At 39.2% G+C, this 18,808-nt stretch overlaps 1 protein-coding gene across 1 annotated transcript; it reads right to left on the reverse strand.

Moving 5' to 3' along the window:
- Window positions 1-11,880: 11,880 nt before the first annotated feature.
- On the reverse strand, window positions 11,881-14,139 carry CLEC14A (C-type lectin domain family 14, member A). The gene has a single exon (XM_011926189.1). The coding sequence runs from the start codon at window positions 13,794-13,796 to the stop codon at window positions 12,321-12,323; it is 1,476 nt and encodes a 491-aa protein (XP_011781579.1). The 5' UTR covers window positions 13,797-14,139; the 3' UTR covers window positions 11,881-12,320.
- Window positions 14,140-18,808: the final 4,669 nt, after the last annotated feature.

Consider the following 18,808-nt stretch of genomic DNA (forward strand, 5'->3'; position numbering starts at 1 on the left):
TTTTTATTGTTATGACCAAAAACTGGTTGATGTTACATGTGTGTTTCAGCCTTCAGAAAGTAGAGATTAAGCCTATGATATGTAGTTCCATTTTTTGTAAGTGTCATTGACATAACAATATTTACCAATATCCAGTTATTTTCTATTTACGGCCACACAGAGGATTATACTTCTTCACTCTTTGTAGTTAGGCATGGTCACATGGCTAATTCTGAGCCAATGTGGCATAAGTCACTTCCTTGCTGAAGTTTTAATTGCTAGTGCTTGACTCTCCAGCCACAAAAACCTATGTTGATGTGGAGGTGATACAAGATAGAAACCTGCAGGAATCCTGAGTCAACATATAGAAGATGGCTGCCCCAGAGAGTCATCTGGGCTTGCAACAAATTTCTGTAAGAAAAGAAAACTTTTGCTGTTTATTGCACAACATAACCTATCCTAGTCTGTCTATTACAACAGATGATGTGAAAATTGTACACATAATTTCTGTCCATGTTTCATTGCTGAGAACATAGTCACATGGATACACCTGGTTCAAGGGCTAGCTAGGCTGTTTATATTGCATTACTATGGAAACAGAGGACATCAGATGGTGGAGGTGTTGGGGGCATTAGTAGTCTGCCTTATTTCCTTGTTCAGTGTTGCACTTGCTTGGAATAGCCTCCACCCACTTCTCAGTCTGTGCACATCCCACTCATCCGCCAAAGCAAAGTCTTCTGCAGACTTTCTTCTTAGAGAAATTGACTCTTTAATTTCTCTAAGTTTTGATTGCTTGATATTCATAATATTTTATTATGGGATACATTCAAAAAGGTTATGGACTACCTACTCATTTTCAGGCATTGTATGACACTGGGTATATGATGGCGACATAATTCCTAACTTCCAGAGCTTGCATCTTTCAACTTGCTTAGCACAAGTCCTTATCCAAATTACACAGTTAATAAATACTCCTTGATTGAACTAAAAAATAAGTTAGTCATGTATCAGCAGGTAATTAAACATTAGGGGACAGAACCCTATTGGCAGATAAGAGAAGGGAGAAAATCCTGTAGTAGATTATAGGAGGCATGAGGGCAGTGATCATGTCTGTCTCAGATCCAGGACAGGAAGGAGGAAATTCTAGCATGGAGAACTGTGAGGCAGGGGGCCTGATGGGTGATGATGGGTCTTGAGGAATCTTAGGACATAAGGTTTGACAAGCATCCTTGTCAAGGCCAGATATCAAGAAGTCGCTCACAGATTTTTGCATCTTCATGTGCTACAAAATGGAAGCATAACCTTTTAAAAAAATTCAATGGGCTCTAGAAAGACAAAACTGTTTTGTTAAATGGATTTGAATATAAATATTAATATTAGAGTCAAAAGAGGACTAAGGGAACACTATAACAATGAAAACTTAGACTGGGATGGTGATAGTGTACCTGGATGGAAAAGGGCAAATCTCATGGACATTTCAAAGGGAGGATAAATAGGAATTGGCTACATAGAATATAAGAATTAAGGAGAAAAGAAGGGCTGAAAAGAACAATTGTGGATTTCAGCCTGGAATTCTGGAATGAGAGTTACACCAATAAAGAGATAAATGTATTTTACAGAAGGAACATACAATGGGTTTAATCTGAAACATGTATTTGCTATGACAGGGGGACGTCTTTGTGAGGATGTTGAGCAGGCAGCTGAGGTCTGGAAAGCAGGGGTCAATAATGAGGATGTCTTGGAAGCCACATTCCGTGGGCATGCAGACTCAAGCAGACCTTGGCTCGGCTTTAATGTTTTCCAGCACACGTGAAGGTAAACATGACCAGTCCTCAGTACAACTGTCAATTGCCTTGCCCTCTCATGGACTCTCCCCTTGTTGGTGGAGTTCCTGGCCCATATGTACATACCAGGGGAGAGGAAGATGCCAGCTCATCTGGAGGAAGGGTAGAGTGGATGACGGCTGGAGAGAGGGAGAATGGTAGAAGGAATGCATCCCAGAAAAAAAAATATCATGCCTAGGAAGCACAGCGCTCTAAAGCAGAAGCACACAGGCAACTTCTGCAGAGCTGCAGAGGTGAAAGTTATACTTATATATGTGTACATGTGCGTAGGCACAGTCAAATGCATATGTATTCATAAAAGAGCATCTAATGTGTCTCCCTTACTAACCCTGCCCCTCAGCTATGTTTCAAACCACCTACCTATTCCTCCATTCATTCAGTAAGGACTTACTGATTTCCATTTATGTGCCAGACACTGGGAATGTGCAAAAGGTTCACACAGACATAGCCTCTACCCTTACAATACTTATATACTAAAGAACCCACATGTAGTTGATGAATACACACAAACTAATTTGCTAAATCTGTGGTAAGTGTGAAGGAGAGAACTATGTACTCTTGGTTTTATCAATCTTGCCTCCTCAAGGTAAGAGAGTTTGAGTTTTGTGGAAGGAACACGTATTTTGGGTCAGCTGATACTTTGAAAATGGATCATTTAGGAAAATACTAACCTGATGGCTTGGAGAGGAGGGCCTGACCTTGGGTGCTTAAAACTATTCCCACTCCATCTACCACCCACAATCTTGGCACCTCATTCAAAAGGCAATCTCAATGAGAGTAGAGGCCTACCTGCAGCTTCAGAGGCCTGGAAGTATCTGTACAGACTTCTTCTCAGTTACTTCCAATTGTAATGGATTAGTCTGTCTTTGTGTTCGAGAAATAAGGGAAGTAAGGCTGGTGGAAAAATAATACAAATGGGATGTCAAGAAGATAATGGTGATAGTGGAGATTTGGGGTGAGGTTAAAGAATGACAGATGTGTAATTATTTTAAATTTAATTTGTATTTCCTTTTTTTTTTTTAACCTATTGGTCACCAATTTGTTGGGTAGTAGAGTCAGGACTTTTGTCTTTGACTGGAACCACTAGAATTCTAGTTCCACAGACCTTTGAGTAGAGAAGCCAGTGTTCCAGGGAACCTCTGTCCTCCTGAAGTTACAGCTGTAAAGCTGTTGGATAGGTTCTACTAGAATGTAGTTTTGTCCCTGAGGACACAGACCATTGCCATCTGTCCTTCAGCTCCCTGCTAGACTTAGATTTGCCCCCACCAGTACTCCTCCAAACAATGGCACCTCAGCTAACTCAACTTTTCATTCCAGAATTCCTGCTGCTTTGAGCCATCAGGACATCTGACACTGGTCTTCAGAGGGGAGGACGTTTAGCAGCGTGGGTGGAAGAGGTGGTGTTAGAAGATATTGGGAGAAACAGATTCCATCTGCAAGTCTTATTTATAGATGTCTTTGTAAGAAAAGAGATGGTCTGGGAAGGAAGAGTGTCTCAGTTCTTAACCATGTAGGAGGGTAGATGTGGGTGAGTGGAAAGTTAGACTTTCAGGAATACAGATCAGAAAACTTTGTTTCATAATTGTGTGAGTTAATATGTATATACCATAAAGTGAAAAACTATATAATGTGGCTATGATACCTTTTAGTAATAATGTATAATACAGTTACTTAATTATGTTTAAGGATTTGAAATTGTTGAAACGTGGATTTTCAGTAAAAAATTAATAGCCATTTAAACTATTTGTTGCCTATATAACTTATTTAGGAAACATCTGTTGATAGCTTGCAATATGAAAACAACTTGCTTTTCACAAAACGTGTAAGGCATAGCCCTTGACTTAAACAACATGGCATGTGGTTGAGAGATTCAAATAAAGTGATAAGGGATTTCTGAGGATTGGTTTGGCTTTTAGGTAACTGGGGAAGATACCTTGGAAGAGGTAGCATTTAAACTGGGATATGCAGCATGGACATATTTTAGCATTCCAGCTGGTAATGATTGGAATCTCAGGTAGAAAGAATGTGGATTAAAATCATGAAGCTACAATAAAGCAAAGGAGTGGGTAATTTAGTTTGGCAAAAGCACAGGGTGTAATATGAGAGAAGTGTGGACTAACCTGATAAGGTCTTGAAGGGCCCTGAGCCAGCATAAAGAGCATGAACTTTGTGTAATGAGGATGCCTGGGAACATTTTGAGCAGCAGAGCTGAATGGTAGAGTGGTATATTAGGAAGGTAAATCTGATAGCAGGCTGGGGTAGATCACCAGAACAGATGAAGTGCAAATGGAAAAAGCAAGGTAATGAGATTTCTCCTTGTGCTGGTGTTTTGGCACAACAGACTTAATGGATGTATAACTCAAAGGAAAGATCAGTGCAAAGAGAAAAACTGAAGGCAAATATGAGGCTAAATTATTTTTAAGGAATTAAAACTGTTGAAACTTCAGTCTCAAACAATGGAGGGAAGTGTCAAGACTATAAATGGAAGCATTAGCCAACCCTCCCACACCTATTCTAAGACCTGAAATAGAAGAAAAAGAAAAAAATTAAAGTATACTTCAAAATTACTCAAAGAGTATATTTAAACATTCCCAACATTCTCATCATAAAAAAATAAGTAGGTGAGGTGATGGGTTGTTAATTGGCTTGATTTAATCTTTCTGCAACATACATGTCAAAATATCACATAAATATATACAATTATTTTTGGTCAATTAAAAATAAAATTAGTTAACCAATTAATTTTTTTTAAAAGGTGGCATGAGAGGTTCTAATAAAGGTGCTAAGGTCTGAGACAGAGAATTTCCTAGCATTGGCCCATATCTCCTCATTCACCTGCCAAATATAACCGAAACATTAAAAAAAAAAAGTTTTAATTCTGACCTGGCTTTCACAGAAACCTGAAAAGTTCAGTCAAATGTGACTCAGCTTCAGGAACATAGAAATTTTACTCCTTATAAAACTCTTTGGTTTCCTACCTTTTCAAGGAGAAGGACTTCTTGTTAAAATGAGGAAACTTACTGATCTGCCTATGATAACAGTCTCAATAATTCTGTAGGACCCATCTTGAGAACTGTTGTAGATACTGCAGCTATTCCTCCCCCAGTTTCACAGGGATTTTGTGAGGCTACATAAAGCAAGATAGCAAATGTAAAATATTTTCTCTATAAAAAGTTGCTAAGCAGATATTATAGCCCTATAAAAAAGTGCAATGTAGTTATTGCAACATATCAGAATAATCTGTGATTGTTTTTCTGTTCTTTATTATTTTTATTCAACCATCTTAGAAAAAGAATTTAAAGCCTATTTATTTGGCTTATCATTTTAGGAGCTTCCTGTGTATGCTGATGAGGAGAGTAATGGGGAAAAAAATACTTTAAGCCAAGCAGGGTGTATGGGTAATAATGATATCTGCCAAAATGACACCCTTAACATTTTTGATAAATAAACAAAATTACAGCACTGGAGAGTAGACCATCTGGGGCTTATCCAGGGAATAAACTATTGTTACTGCCTTCTATGGCACAGTAATTTCAGAATAACTTACCTATTGAGGTGGATCATTCAGAGGACATACTCATATTCTGGGCTTTAAGAAGGAAGCTTTCTGGCCACGTGTAAGTATCCATCTAGTACCCTTTAGTTCAATACTATATGGACCCAGTTCTGTCATTGGAAAGGGGCAAATGTGGGAATTGAGTAGAGATCTCTTTTCCAAATAATAATGAGAATCACTGCCAGCTCCCATAACATCTCATATCACATAACTGGTTAGTTAGTAACTAACTAACCGAAAGTATGTATTGGTTAGGAACATTGCCTGCCATCCTTGGATACATTTAAAGGCTTTTCACTTTTTTCAGAGTTGTGGACCAGTAGACTTGTTTTCTCATTCTCAGGACTCTTAAATTGTATTCACTAGTTTATAATGACACTGATAAGATTTCCTAAAATCTCTAGTGGGTATGGTCTGAGTGATTTATAAATATCATGATACGGGCGTTTCATAGCTTTTATCTTCAATCTGCTACTAAGATTGTTGATAAGTGCTTACACTACTCCAGGATGCTGTAATAAGTCTCTATATTCATTTTTTTCATAATATTCTTATGAAGCAGTTAACATTACTTCTCTCGTACAGACAAAATATATGTGATATTTTCTAAACAAACCACTACTAATACCTAAATATGTACAAATAGAAATGTCTTTATTCTTCAGTAAGAGAACTCAGTTTTTGCGTTCTATTTCTGATGATAGAAATCTAACCTTGCCACAAGGTAAACTCAGCTCCTTCTTATTTTTCTTAGTGCTGCCTGGTTGACTATTCACTGTAAGATTTTCTCCCTCTTAGTTCTTCACTTACTCATAAGAATAACCTATGTTCCAGGAAGTTTCCATCTTGCCCTGGCATTGACAGATAGATGAACTACTAGAAGAAAACACTGGGAAAATGCCATAGGACACAAATTTGGGCAAAGATTTTTTTGGGGTAAGACCTCAAAAGCACAGGCAATGAAAGCTAAAATTGACAAATGGGATTATATCAAGCTAAGAAATTTCTGCACAGCAAAGGCAACAATATAGTGAAGAGACAACTTGCAGAATGGGAGAAAATATCTGCAAACTTTCCATCTGACAGGAGATTAATATGTTAATATATGGTTCAAGAATGTATAAGAAACCCAAACAGTTCAATAGCAAAAACAACAAATAATCTAATTTAAAAATGGGCAAAACACTAGAGTAGACATTTCTCAAAAGAAGGCATACAAATGACCAACAGGTATATAAGAAAATGTTCCACATCACTAACAATCAGTGAAAGGTAATTCAAAACCACAATGAGATATCATGTCACCCCAGTCAGAATGGTTGTTATCAAAATGTCAAAAAACAACAAATGCTGGTAAAGGTGTGGAGAAATGGGAACATTTGTACATTGTTGACAGGCATGGAAATTGGTACACCCATTATGGAAAGCAGTATAGAGTTTCTTTTAAAAACTAAAAATAGAACTACCATGTAATCCAGCAATCCCGCTGCTGGCTATGCATCCAAAAGAAAGAAAATTAATACATTGAAGAGATATCTGCATTTTCATGTTTATTGCTGCACTATTCATAACAGCCAATATATGAAATCACTTATACTTCATATAAGTGGAATTATACTGCATTTGTTCTTTTGTGACTGGCTTATTTCACTTAGCATAATCTCAAGATGATGATAAGTGTCCATCAATGGATGAATGGATAAAGAAAATGTTGTACAAATTCACAATGGAATAGAATTCAGGCATCAAAAGAATGCAATGCTGTCATTTGCAGCAACATAGCTGACACTGGAGGTCATTATGTTAAGTGAAATAAGCCAGGTGCAGAAACACAAATATCACATGTTCTCACTCACATGTGAGAGCTAAAAAAAGTATATCTCATGAAGGTAGAGGGTAGAATGGTGGTTACCAGAGGCTAAGAAGGGAAAGGGGAAGAGTGGGATGAAGAGAAGTTGATTAATGGGTACCAAAATGTAGATAGAAGGAATGAGTTCTAGTATTTGATATTATAGTAGGGAAATTATAGTTAATCATAATAATTTACCATATATTTCAAAATTGCTAGAAGAGAAGAACTGTAATGTTCTCAACACAAATAAAAGATAAACGTTTGAGGTGATGAATATCCCAGTTACCCTGATTTAATAGTTACACATAGCATACATGTATCAAAATATTACATATACCCTTAAAGTATATACAACTCTGATAATTTTCTACTCATGAACTAATAATCACTCAGGAGACATGCCAGTAATTTCCTGTAAAATATTTAACACTAAGCAGCATAACCTCACAAGGTGTCCTCCCATGTAAATGAGCTGCTAAATATATCTCTAGGTAACTAAAAGAACTTGACCTATAAGTGAAGATATTTCATCAAATCAGTCATATTTTTGCAAATATCTGCCAAAACAAGGCTTTATTTTTAACTTGATGATTTTTTCCTTTTTGTCAATAAAGAGATACTGGAATCAATTAATTTTTAGAAACCTCTAAATAGTTAACCTATAGTAAGACACATTCTTTCTATTGCATATAAGGTGGCATAAGAACCTGCATTCAATCTTTCTAAATAATCACTAGAAATTTGAGATATAGGTTAAGCAGGGTGATTAAAACATACACACACATATACATAAAACCTCCTATGTGCCATACACTGAGATGATAGGATATGTGACCATTAGATCCTATCCTGGAGTTAGGACTTTGGAAACACCTTTCAGGTAAAATAATATCCAATCTTATACTTGAAAAATAATGGGGGTTTTCCAGAAGAAGTGAAGGGAACAGGTTGTTCTAGATAGTTATTTTTTTAAAGACAGTTTTTTAAAAGTACATGGATATGTATAGGTGGGTAAGCATAACTTGTGATAAGAATTCAATATCTCTTCGTCTTCCCTTCCTTTCCCATTTGAAACAATTTAGCCAAAACCTCATTAAGTGGGACCAAGGAGGGTCAGTGTCCATGCCAGTAGAATGGGGAGGCATCATGCCCAAGAGTAAAATGTTATAGAGTCTGAGTGGTGTGTAGAGAGTGGCCCAGATGGTGGCCCAGTTTAGTGTCTGAGCCCAAGCAGGAAGAAGAGAACTTTCACAAAGGCGGGGCTGCTAGTAACAGGCAGCTGTTTGGGATTAGAATCCAAGTGACTTGAAGAGGACATCTTCAATGGATGGCAGCCAAGAGCAGAGTAACAGAGACCAAGTGGGATGAGAAGACTAAACCCTACGGTGTTGGATTGGAATTAGAGATATTGGTGTGAGTTATGGTTTTCAATACAAATGGAAGTATAGATAGATAAGATAGATTTAGAAAAAATGTAGGTATAAACACACATGTATATGTCTGTGTATATTGTAGGTTTATGTATATTTATGCATACACATACACACATAAACACAAACATACATTTCCTAACTCTCTTTGTTGAGAAGACACCTAGTAACAACAATAACTTGAAAGCAATGAGTATATCTAGGGCATAGATCATGTTTTCTGATGACCATTTTTCCGTAAAATTAACTGTAGCTTCTTGGACTTGAGCAGAAGAAGTACAAAATGAGTCTGGGCTATTTTCTTGTGCCAGAAAGCAAAGAACTATCCAAGAAGGTTGGGAGCCTGTCAGAAGGACACAGGAGACAACCTGAAGGGGATCACACTGCCTAAATCTGAGATAATTTAAATAGCAAAGTAAATAATGATGGTAACTTTTTGAACAAAATAGAAGTTCATAAATATATACTGATACAAGTAAGATATTGAAAGTTTCATAAGGAACCGTATATTTACACAGTCTCAAATTACCTCCCCACAAAACACTTATTAATTAAGAAGGAAGAATTTAGAGTTGAGAAGTCTGGCAAACACCACCTTAATTGAATGATCAAAGTTGACATCACAAATAATGTGACAATTTGAAATCACATGCCAACTGCTAAGAAGCAAAAGCAAGGGAAACAAAGCATCACTTCTATAATATTCCATCCAAAGATGGGCAGCCTGGATGAAAAACAAACCCTAATTAAGAACACGCTACAAAGCAAATCTGTCCAATAATCTTAAAAACTGCTGATGTCATGGAAGTCAAGGAATGACTGGAGAACTCTTCCAAACTGAAGAAGACTACAAAGACATCTAAATGCAACACATGGGTGGTACTTCCAGATGGCAAAGTAAGTTTCTCTGAAAAATCTGCTCCTTCTTAAAAGCAGTGAGGAACCTGGAAAAAATTGTCCAAATCATATCTTTTGGTACTCTTAATATTAACCAAAGACCTGCAATAGCCCAAAAAGTGTTTATTCAAGAAAAATAGCTAAATCTTGGTAAGAATAGTGAGCTTTATGGCATTTTAACTTGGTCTAGTTTCATCTTCCATTGCCCAGCTCTGCAGAAACCTTCAAAAGCAGCAGCATTGCAAACATAGTAGCTGTGAAGACCATCATCCTAGCAGCCACTAGGAGGGGCAGAACAGGTTTGGAGCTTTAGTAGAGCCCCATCCACACAGAATTATCACTATTTGACATGTCACTGAGCTTCATGGAAAAGCCCCATTCACAGGAATTATTATTTGACATGATTCAGAGTTCACTCAGTGGGAAAAGTCCTATTTCTAGCGTATTTCTTCAAAATATTAAGTGGCAATTAATTAACATAGCAGCTTCTCAAAGGGGGAAAAACATAGGACTATAGCTTGAGATAAAAGATATGGATTTGAGAAGCACAATATAAGAAGAAAAATACTATAGCATGCTTGTTGTGGATTGCATTGTGTCCTCTGAAAACATGTGTAAATTAGCCCCTGGTACCTGTGAATATGACCTTATTTGAAAATTATTATTTGTGTTAAAATTGCCTACAGTATTCAGTGCTGTGACATGCTATACCATCTAGGTTTTTGTAAGCACATGCTATGATGTAGACACAATGACAAAATTGCCTAAAAACACATTTTTCAGAATGTATCCCTATCGTAAAGCAATGCATGACTATGTACACACACACACACACACACACACACACACAACAGTTCAGCTCAGTTATAGACAAAGCTATTTTTCAAATTACAAAAGAAAGTATCATATGTTCTACTCTAATTGTTACCTTCTCTACTGAGAGATCATGTGAAGAGGAAAGATAAGACACCAAGACTGAGATGAACTGAGACATAATGTGACAAGTCAGGTTGGGGAATAAGGGCAAGCCATTTACTGTGCTTACCTGATTTTTAATTTAACTTGTAAAGTAATATCTAAAATTCCCTTGAATGCTGTTAATTCTATTTTTTCTGTAATTTTATTTAAATGTAACTATTTAGAAACATATTTAGTATATGAGGCAAATTACCTATTGTTTTATTCTTTTAATGTTATAATACTAAATATATATATTTATACTTAGGAAATGAATTTATGGATTGAGCTGTTTTAATTTTTAGTAATATTTTATAATTGATCATTTACTAATTGTAAGTCTGTTTTCCATTGTATACATTGTACATGCAAGAACATTAAAATAATTCTGTGAAAATAAAGTGTAAGCTTTTTTCTGTTTTTATTCCTGTTACTAAGCTTGTTTCTCTGCCTCTCTGCATGCACCAACCCCCATACTCTTAGTTTTAAACTCTCAGCATACTAATAAAAGTGGGATATCTTCTAGGGACCTTGATTCCATGAGACAGTGATTTTTATTATGTCTTAATTATTTTTCATAGGAGTGCTTCATTTAGATTACTTTCTAACACTCCCCAGTTATAACAAGATGATAGGTTTTTAAAAATTCTTCACTTATTTCTTGTATTATTATTTCTTATGGTGAACTGTTTACCATGCCTTTGGCCATGTAAACACTTGTAAAATTATCATCATTGCAAGATGAACAAGTGTTGTTATTGCACAAATTCTTATCAAGAGAAAAAGAAAATGGCTTGGTATTCAAGTTTTTCCATGGGTTTAAAAATGCACAAGAACCTAGCAACTTTGGAGGAAACCCAGCTTACTTTTTCTTTGATGCAACCAGAAGATTGCAAATCAATACTTAGCATTAACGTTTTAATTGAGAATTAACATCACCATAATTGAAGATGAGGATGAGCACCTTGATGTTTAGGAGGGGGCTATTTGCTTGGGGAGGTCATTACACTGGAAAGCACAAACATTGGAAGGGGAAAACGCAAATCATGTGTTTCCTTGGGCAAGGACATAAAGTAAACACTTGAATTGTTGGTCAACTATAATTTGCTTCTGGAGCCAGCAATTCTGGCAACACTACACTTTGGATTTATAGCAAAGCACACCAGTAGCGGTGACTTTGAAAACAAAGGATAAAAGAACCAAGGGAAAAGTTACAAGTTCTTAAAGATCTGTGTCTCCTTCCAGGAACGTAAGGACCTTTCCCTCAATCTAAAAGCAGAATGCACTCTTGCTGCTTACGCCCAGCATGCCCTCAGCTGTTCCTAATTACTCCCGGAGGAAGCCAGTGATATTTGAGTCTGGGTCATCGACAACCCTTATTTTTTCATTTTTATTTTTTTCCCGTGGGATTTCAAACCAATATACTCCCAGCCTGAACAACATAGAAGATTTCCTTTCCATTTTGGTAGAAATTATTTTTTAATGTAAATTATATTGTGTTCTATTTGTTTCCAATGGCTTGAAAAGTTCAATCACTTCTCCAAATCCTCCAGAATAAACATAAGAAAATATCTCTCCCCAGCACTACCTGTTCCCCCAATATCACCATCCTAAAGGCACTTCCACTTCCTCTATCTTCAGGGAAGGAGTGGGAGTTCTGATTTAGCTCCTCGGTGGATTAGAGGGAATTTAGAGGAAGGGGGATTTCTTCAGAAATCGTCAGTTACACAAGTAAGTTCCTCTTGGTTCCCTGTTTCATCAAAAGTGAAAAACTGTTCACAGGAGTTCCCATGTCCCCTGTTTCCCTATGCATCACTAGAGCCAAGGGAGGACTCCTCCAGCAAGGCACCCTCTGCTCTGTCCCGCAGACCGCAGTCCCCGACCTTCACCCCATTGTTTGTGCAATGTGCAGAACTGGAGCCCAAAGCAGCGGGCTCAGGATCACCCTCCAGGCCCGGCGGGCCCACAGACTCCTTCCTTGGCTGGGAAGAGGGGCTCTTGTGAAAGCAGAGCTTGACAAGCCCCAGCACTGTCATGGTCAAGATCACCAACACTACTACTGCCGTGCTCACAAATATGAAGACCACGGCGGAGGAGGTGTCAAAAACCTGAGGAGTGGCAGAGGAAGTCGTAGAATTAAACTTCGAAATCACGCTCCCTGATGGGGTGATGGTGGCCTTTGACTCGGCTTGAAGGGACATTTGAAGGGTAGACATCGTGCTCTGTGATCCCCACCGCGGAATCTCAGGAATAGATGTTACCGAATTGTCTTGTTCAGGGACAAGTGGTATCTCTCCCGGCTTCTCGTCGACCCTGATTGACCACGTTCTCTGCTGCACGGGGCTGGTTGCAGTGGCCGGCGGGAGCCTAGTGGACACCCTGGTCCCCCCAAGGGTCGGCTGTCCTTCCCCACTGGTCACGCAAGAGCGGCCGTCCTTCCCCAGCTCGAAGCCGGTAGCACATTCGCATGCAAAGCCTCCCAAGTCGTCTAGGCAGTTAGGAAGCTCTGCGCACTTGCCAGCACGGAGGTACTTCCCGGGGCAGGGACACAACACATCGCCTGAGGATAGTTTGTCCCAGCGAGCGCCGATTTCGTCCGCGATGCAAGTAACTGAGATCGGAAGCTGTCCCCCGCAGAGCGCACTCACCTTGGTCCCAGGTGGACTGAAGTCCAGAGCGGCGCTGTACAGCTGGAAGGGTGCGCGATAGCTCAAGTTAGAGGCGGCCCCGGGGCGCGGCGCAGGACACAAGACCTCAAACTGGTACTTGCACAGGTAGCCGTTGGCGCGCAGGTGGCATCGCATCTCCTTCCAGCCTGCGGGTTCGACCCCACCGGTGGCCTGGAGTACAGCGCATCTCCGCGCGGTGCAGGAGCGTTGGGGCTCCTCCACCCACTGCAGCGTGTCGCTTTCGAACCCGCCGGCGTCGGAGGAAAGCCAGGAGAAACCCCGCAAAGGCTCGTTCTCCAGGGTGCAGTGCGAACGCCTGCGCTCCAGTGCGACCCAGAACAGCAGGTCTTTGGAGCCCCCTCCAGGCCCTGGGCCTGCCCGCAGGAGTGCAAGAACAGCGCGCAGCTCTGCGCCCCCACGCACCGTGCTGAGCGCCCCACCTCGCAGGTTGCAGGCCTCCTCGGCCGCCTGCCGCTTCATGGTAGCGTGGTGCAGGCTGTAGCAGGCCCCGGAGGCCGAGCAGCCAGCACGGTCAGCAGTGGGGTGTTCGCCGCCGCCCGGCCCGAGCCAGAGCGCCTGCCAGAGGAGGCACAGGGCGAACGCCGGCCTCATTCTCTGAGGCACCGCACGCAGAGCTGCTCCCAACTTGGATCTGTCCCGCTCGAGGACGCGGAGCAGTCTCTGGAGCGCGGTCACCGCCCTCTACAGCTGGCTTCCCCAACCCGATTCCCCCTCCCTTCCCCTCCGCCCTCGCTCCCGACGGACCCCCCAGCTGCCAAGAATTCCCCCGCGGGCCCAGCGGCCAACAGCTTCCCTTAGGCCGCGACAGGAAATGTGTGCGGAGCGCTGCCAGGCCCCGTGCAGCCCTGATTTATTCTGGGGTCAGGAACACAGCTGGCGCCGGGGCACAGAGGACATAGTCGACTAGAAGGTCAAACACCCTGCTTAGAGCAAGAGGAGAAACTCGCCACTGGGATGAAGTGTGTGGTTTTTCTCCGTTCAGGGAGTTTCATCAGGACCGCAGAACCCATAACACGTAGGCGAACGTAGGCAGGAAGGACTGGAGAAAGGAACTGGCTTATAATTGTAAGACCACGCCCGTCTATTGTGTTTCTGTCCGGAGCTGTGGAGTTACCGTCAGAATAATTCGCAGACGGCTCCAATGTTCGCGAGGCCTGCGCCTATGAGAGAAAAATAACCTTGTGAAGCGACTTAGCATCTCCTTTCGCCACCAGAGGCAGCACTATTTAACCGCGTATCTCTCTTTGGGTCTCTGCTTCTCTATTATGTCAAGAGATTTCAGGCGTGCTAACTGCGAGTTAAAGAATTTGGAGTTGTTTGGGTATTTTAAATGGGAAATTTTGCTTCTTCCATCAGCACTTGCTTTAGAAGTGGTCAACTATAATTTGGTGTTTTTCACTTCCACTTGTTTCTCTTTGAAATGGACCATATTGATTCATTAAAGAAATGTATTTCTAGGACTAAATGAAAAATAGTGGCCATAGATCTTACTGTTAGGTTGTTAGCTTTCCTTGCCACTATATTGGTTCATAAATTCTTCAAGTTTGTAGGTTATACATAAGTGAGTTGTGGCCTTATAAATATTCGAGAACAACTGCCCTATGTGTGATTTTAGCCTTGAACTATTTTAGTATCATTTTCTCCTGTGATTGAGCAGCAACATTTATAATAGTAAGTTGTAAACATCACCTTTAAGGAAAATTAGAGTTCAACATCCTTAAGATAATAAAATGTTTATTCCATTATAATGAATATTGTATACTGTCAAAAAATATCTTGTAGTTTGAAAGACGGGTGAGCCAATTTCTTCAGAATTCCAGTGGATGTTTTGTTTTAATATAAACATTTCAACTCAATGGGAAGTAGCAAGGAATTAAAGATGAATAAGGAAAGTAAAGGTTAAAAACTGTACTGTTATGAAAGGATTTCTTGTTAGCAACTTTGACAATTCAGTATCAGTTTAGGAAATATATCATCTATCTTGGTTCATAATGGCCAAATACGTTGCAATCAGAAATACATAAAGAGTTTCAGCTAAGCTCTCTTAGAGATGTCTGATGCTTTTAAATATCTTTAATCAGAATGAAAGTTGTCATTCCATGCAGAAGGCATATAAACTCACTTTGTTGTACTGCATTCAGGTTAATGAGGGGTGGAAGGGAAGGTTTCAGGATCACATCTGTATGCTTCCATCTTATGTTTACCATAATTCTCATTTTTTTTTCCTCCAGGAAATTCCTTGTATCTTAACAAACAACAGTAAACCCATGAGTCATCATCATACTTGCCTTGCTTTCGCTGAGGTAGAGCTTTGCACTAGGATTTCTCTCCTGCCTTTTCTATTTCCTGATTTAAAGAACATTCATCAGTTCTTCTCTTCAGATGTCTGAGAATCACCTTAAATGTGACTTTGCATTTATATTAGGTAACTTAATGTCTTATAAGAAAGAAACATGAAAATCCAGAAATCGAATTGAATGGATTTTAAAAAATACTTAGTAACTTGGGCCAGCTCTCTACAGACCATTGCACTCTTATGACTGTGTTTGTAAATGTGTCCATGTAGCACAGTACTTTTAATGAAATCTTTTTCAAACTTAAGTAGTCAATGGAAATTTCTTAGATATCTTTAAAAATCATTTGGGATGAGATGAGATGTCTATAGTAAGAAAGAATGAATGGCTGGAAAGCTTACAGTAAATACATGATCTCACTCTCTGACATTCTGTCTAGGGAAGTGGGATTATAGCAGAGAACACATTGGCCATAATGACTGTATATCAGAGTACTGACCATGACTGTGACCATATCATGGAATGACACAAGAGTTAGAAAAAAGTAGCTCAAAGTAGGACATAAATAGTTTTGTAATTAGTTTTAAATATACAGTTTATCTGACCAAATTAGAAATGGAGGAGTTTCTATTTTTAAATAATATTTATTAAGATAATAATACAGAACCATTTTACCCTCACTGGATTCCAAATGCCTAAAAATCGTATAATACCAAATGTGAATCTATTGGCTCTTTTACATGTTACAGATTAGAGCAACCACTTTGGAAAAATTTGACTTTTTTTTCACTAAAATTGAATATTTGTAAACTCTAGCACTTCCGTGGTAAGGTATAAAACTAAGAGAAATTTCTACACATGTACAACAGAAGATATGTAAAAAATGTTTATAGTGACACTATTCATATTAACAAAACCTTGAACCAATCCAAATATCCAAAAACAGTATAAAAATAAACTGTAATATATTCACTAATTTAATATTATATAGGAGTCAAAATTAGTGCAACATAGTTTCAAGTAACAATATAAATTAATTTTAGCAATACAATGTTAAAGGACAGAAGTTCCAAAAATTATACAGAGCCTGACAGTTTTATACAATTAAAAGAACAGTACTAGATATATGTTTGTATATTCTTTACAAAAATAATTACAATAAAATGAGATAAGAGAAACAATAAACATAAGATTCTTAGGGATGCACCTTTTGGGTGAGAGGAAAGAGAAGGATGGAATGTTGGGGGAAATAGAAGTCTTGATATGGGCAGTTGATAGAGTCCTAGCTTTTGTTTTGTGCAGTGGCTTTGTGTCACTACCCAAATAATGGAATCTTTATTCCATTGTTAAAATAAATAATTAGTAATGAACACATAAATCAAAATGGCTATATCTGAATAAATAATAAGTGAATGGACGTGAAGCAGGAATTAAAATCAACCTAATTCTGAGTGGCTGAGTTTTGAAGTAAAAATAAAATCAAAATGCTAGTTACATTTAAAATATATCTTCAGTATGTTTTTTTTTATTATTATAATACTTTAAGTTCTGGAGTACATGTGCAGAACATGCAGGTTTGTTACATAGGTATACACGTGCCATGGTGGTTTGTTGCACCTATCAACCTGTCATCTACATTTCTCCTAATGCTATCCCTCCCCTAGCCCCCACCCCCTGACAGACCCCAGTGTATGATGTTCCTCTCCCTGTGTCCATGTGTTCTCATTGTTCAACTCCCACTTATGAGTGAGAACATGCAGTGTTTGGTTTTCTGTTCTTTCTATGTTAGTCTGCTGAGAATGATGGTTTCCAACTTCATCATGTCCCTGCAAAGGACATGAACTCATCCTTTTTTATGACTGCAAGTATTCCATGCTGTATATGTGTCACATTTTCTTTACCAAACCTGGGTATTTTGCTCCACCTGAGTGCATTGCTTGCGGCCTGGAAGCATTTCAGATACCCTAGTGCACCTAGAACCCAAGCCCAAGGGTCCACAGGATGGAGCCATGAGCCAGTCCTGGCTCCCCAAGACTACAGCGCATACTTCAGCTGTGCTGAACCAAGATCATTGGCCCGCACTCAAGTCGTGGAGAAGCCCACATTCTCAGAGCACTAAGAAGGGTAAGATGTGTGGGTTCTTGGGCTGGCAAAGGAGCAGGACATACCTCCCTTTGCAGTGACAGTCTGAAAAACGGTGTGGCTTATCTCTCTGCCATGGCCTCTGCTAGATGAATCCCTGTGGCTCAGAACACCTAACAAAAGAAATGTGGGCATGGTGTCAGTGATCAGAGGGAGCTCCCCTAAGGCCCAGGAAAAGTCCTGGTAGTGGAGTCACCTCTCTCCCAGCACACCCCATACTGCAGAGCACTGCTACAAATGTGAGGACATACAAAAGAGCTGCACACCAAAGTGCCTATCTACCAACCATTACTCTTAAGCACTATCTCCTGAATCACAGTCCAAACTACAATACCAAAAATATTTTGCTAATATACCACCTGCTGAAACCAAGGGCAAGAATTAAGCCACAAATAAAGACCCTGAACAGAGCCTTAGCCCTCTGGAAACATACAGAAATGACTATATTCAACTTACATCATAGCTAAAGTAACATTCAACCTTTCCAGACAAGAAAGAATCAGCACAAGAACTTCAGCAATTCAAAAAGCAAAGTGTCCCCTTACCTCCAAAGAAATCCACTAGCTATCCAGCAATGGTTTTTAACCAGTCTGAAATGACTGAAATGACAGACAGAATTCAGAATCTGGATGGCAAAAAGCTCACTGGGATTCAGAAAAAAGTTGAAACCCAATCCAAGGAATCCAAGCAATCCAGTAAAACAATCCAAGACTGGAAAGACAAAATAGCCATTTTAGGAAAGAAACAAACTGAACTTTTATAACTAAAAAATTCACTATAAGGATTTCATAATACAATTGGAATTATTAGCAGAATAGAACAAGTTGAGGAAAGAATCTCAGAGTTTGAAGATTGGTTTTTTGAATCAGACAAACATAAAGAAAAGCTGGAAAAAATTAAGAAAACCTCTGAGAAATATGGGATTCTGTAAAGAGACAAAATCTATGACACATTGGCATCTCTGAAAGAGAAGGAAAGAGAATAAGCAACTTGAAAAATGTATTAGGATATAGTACATGAACACTTCCCTCATCTCACTAGAGAGATTTACATACTAACTCACAAAATACAGAGAACTCCATCTGGAAACTATACAAGATGACCATCCCCAAGGCACATGGTCATCAGATTCACCATGGTCACTGAAAAAAGTCTTAAAGGCAGCTA

The sequence above is a fragment of the Colobus angolensis genome, unplaced genomic scaffold (genome assembly GCF_000951035.1).
Source record: "Colobus angolensis palliatus isolate OR3802 unplaced genomic scaffold, Cang.pa_1.0 Scaffold119, whole genome shotgun sequence".
Taxonomy (NCBI): Eukaryota; Metazoa; Chordata; class Mammalia; order Primates; family Cercopithecidae; genus Colobus; species Colobus angolensis.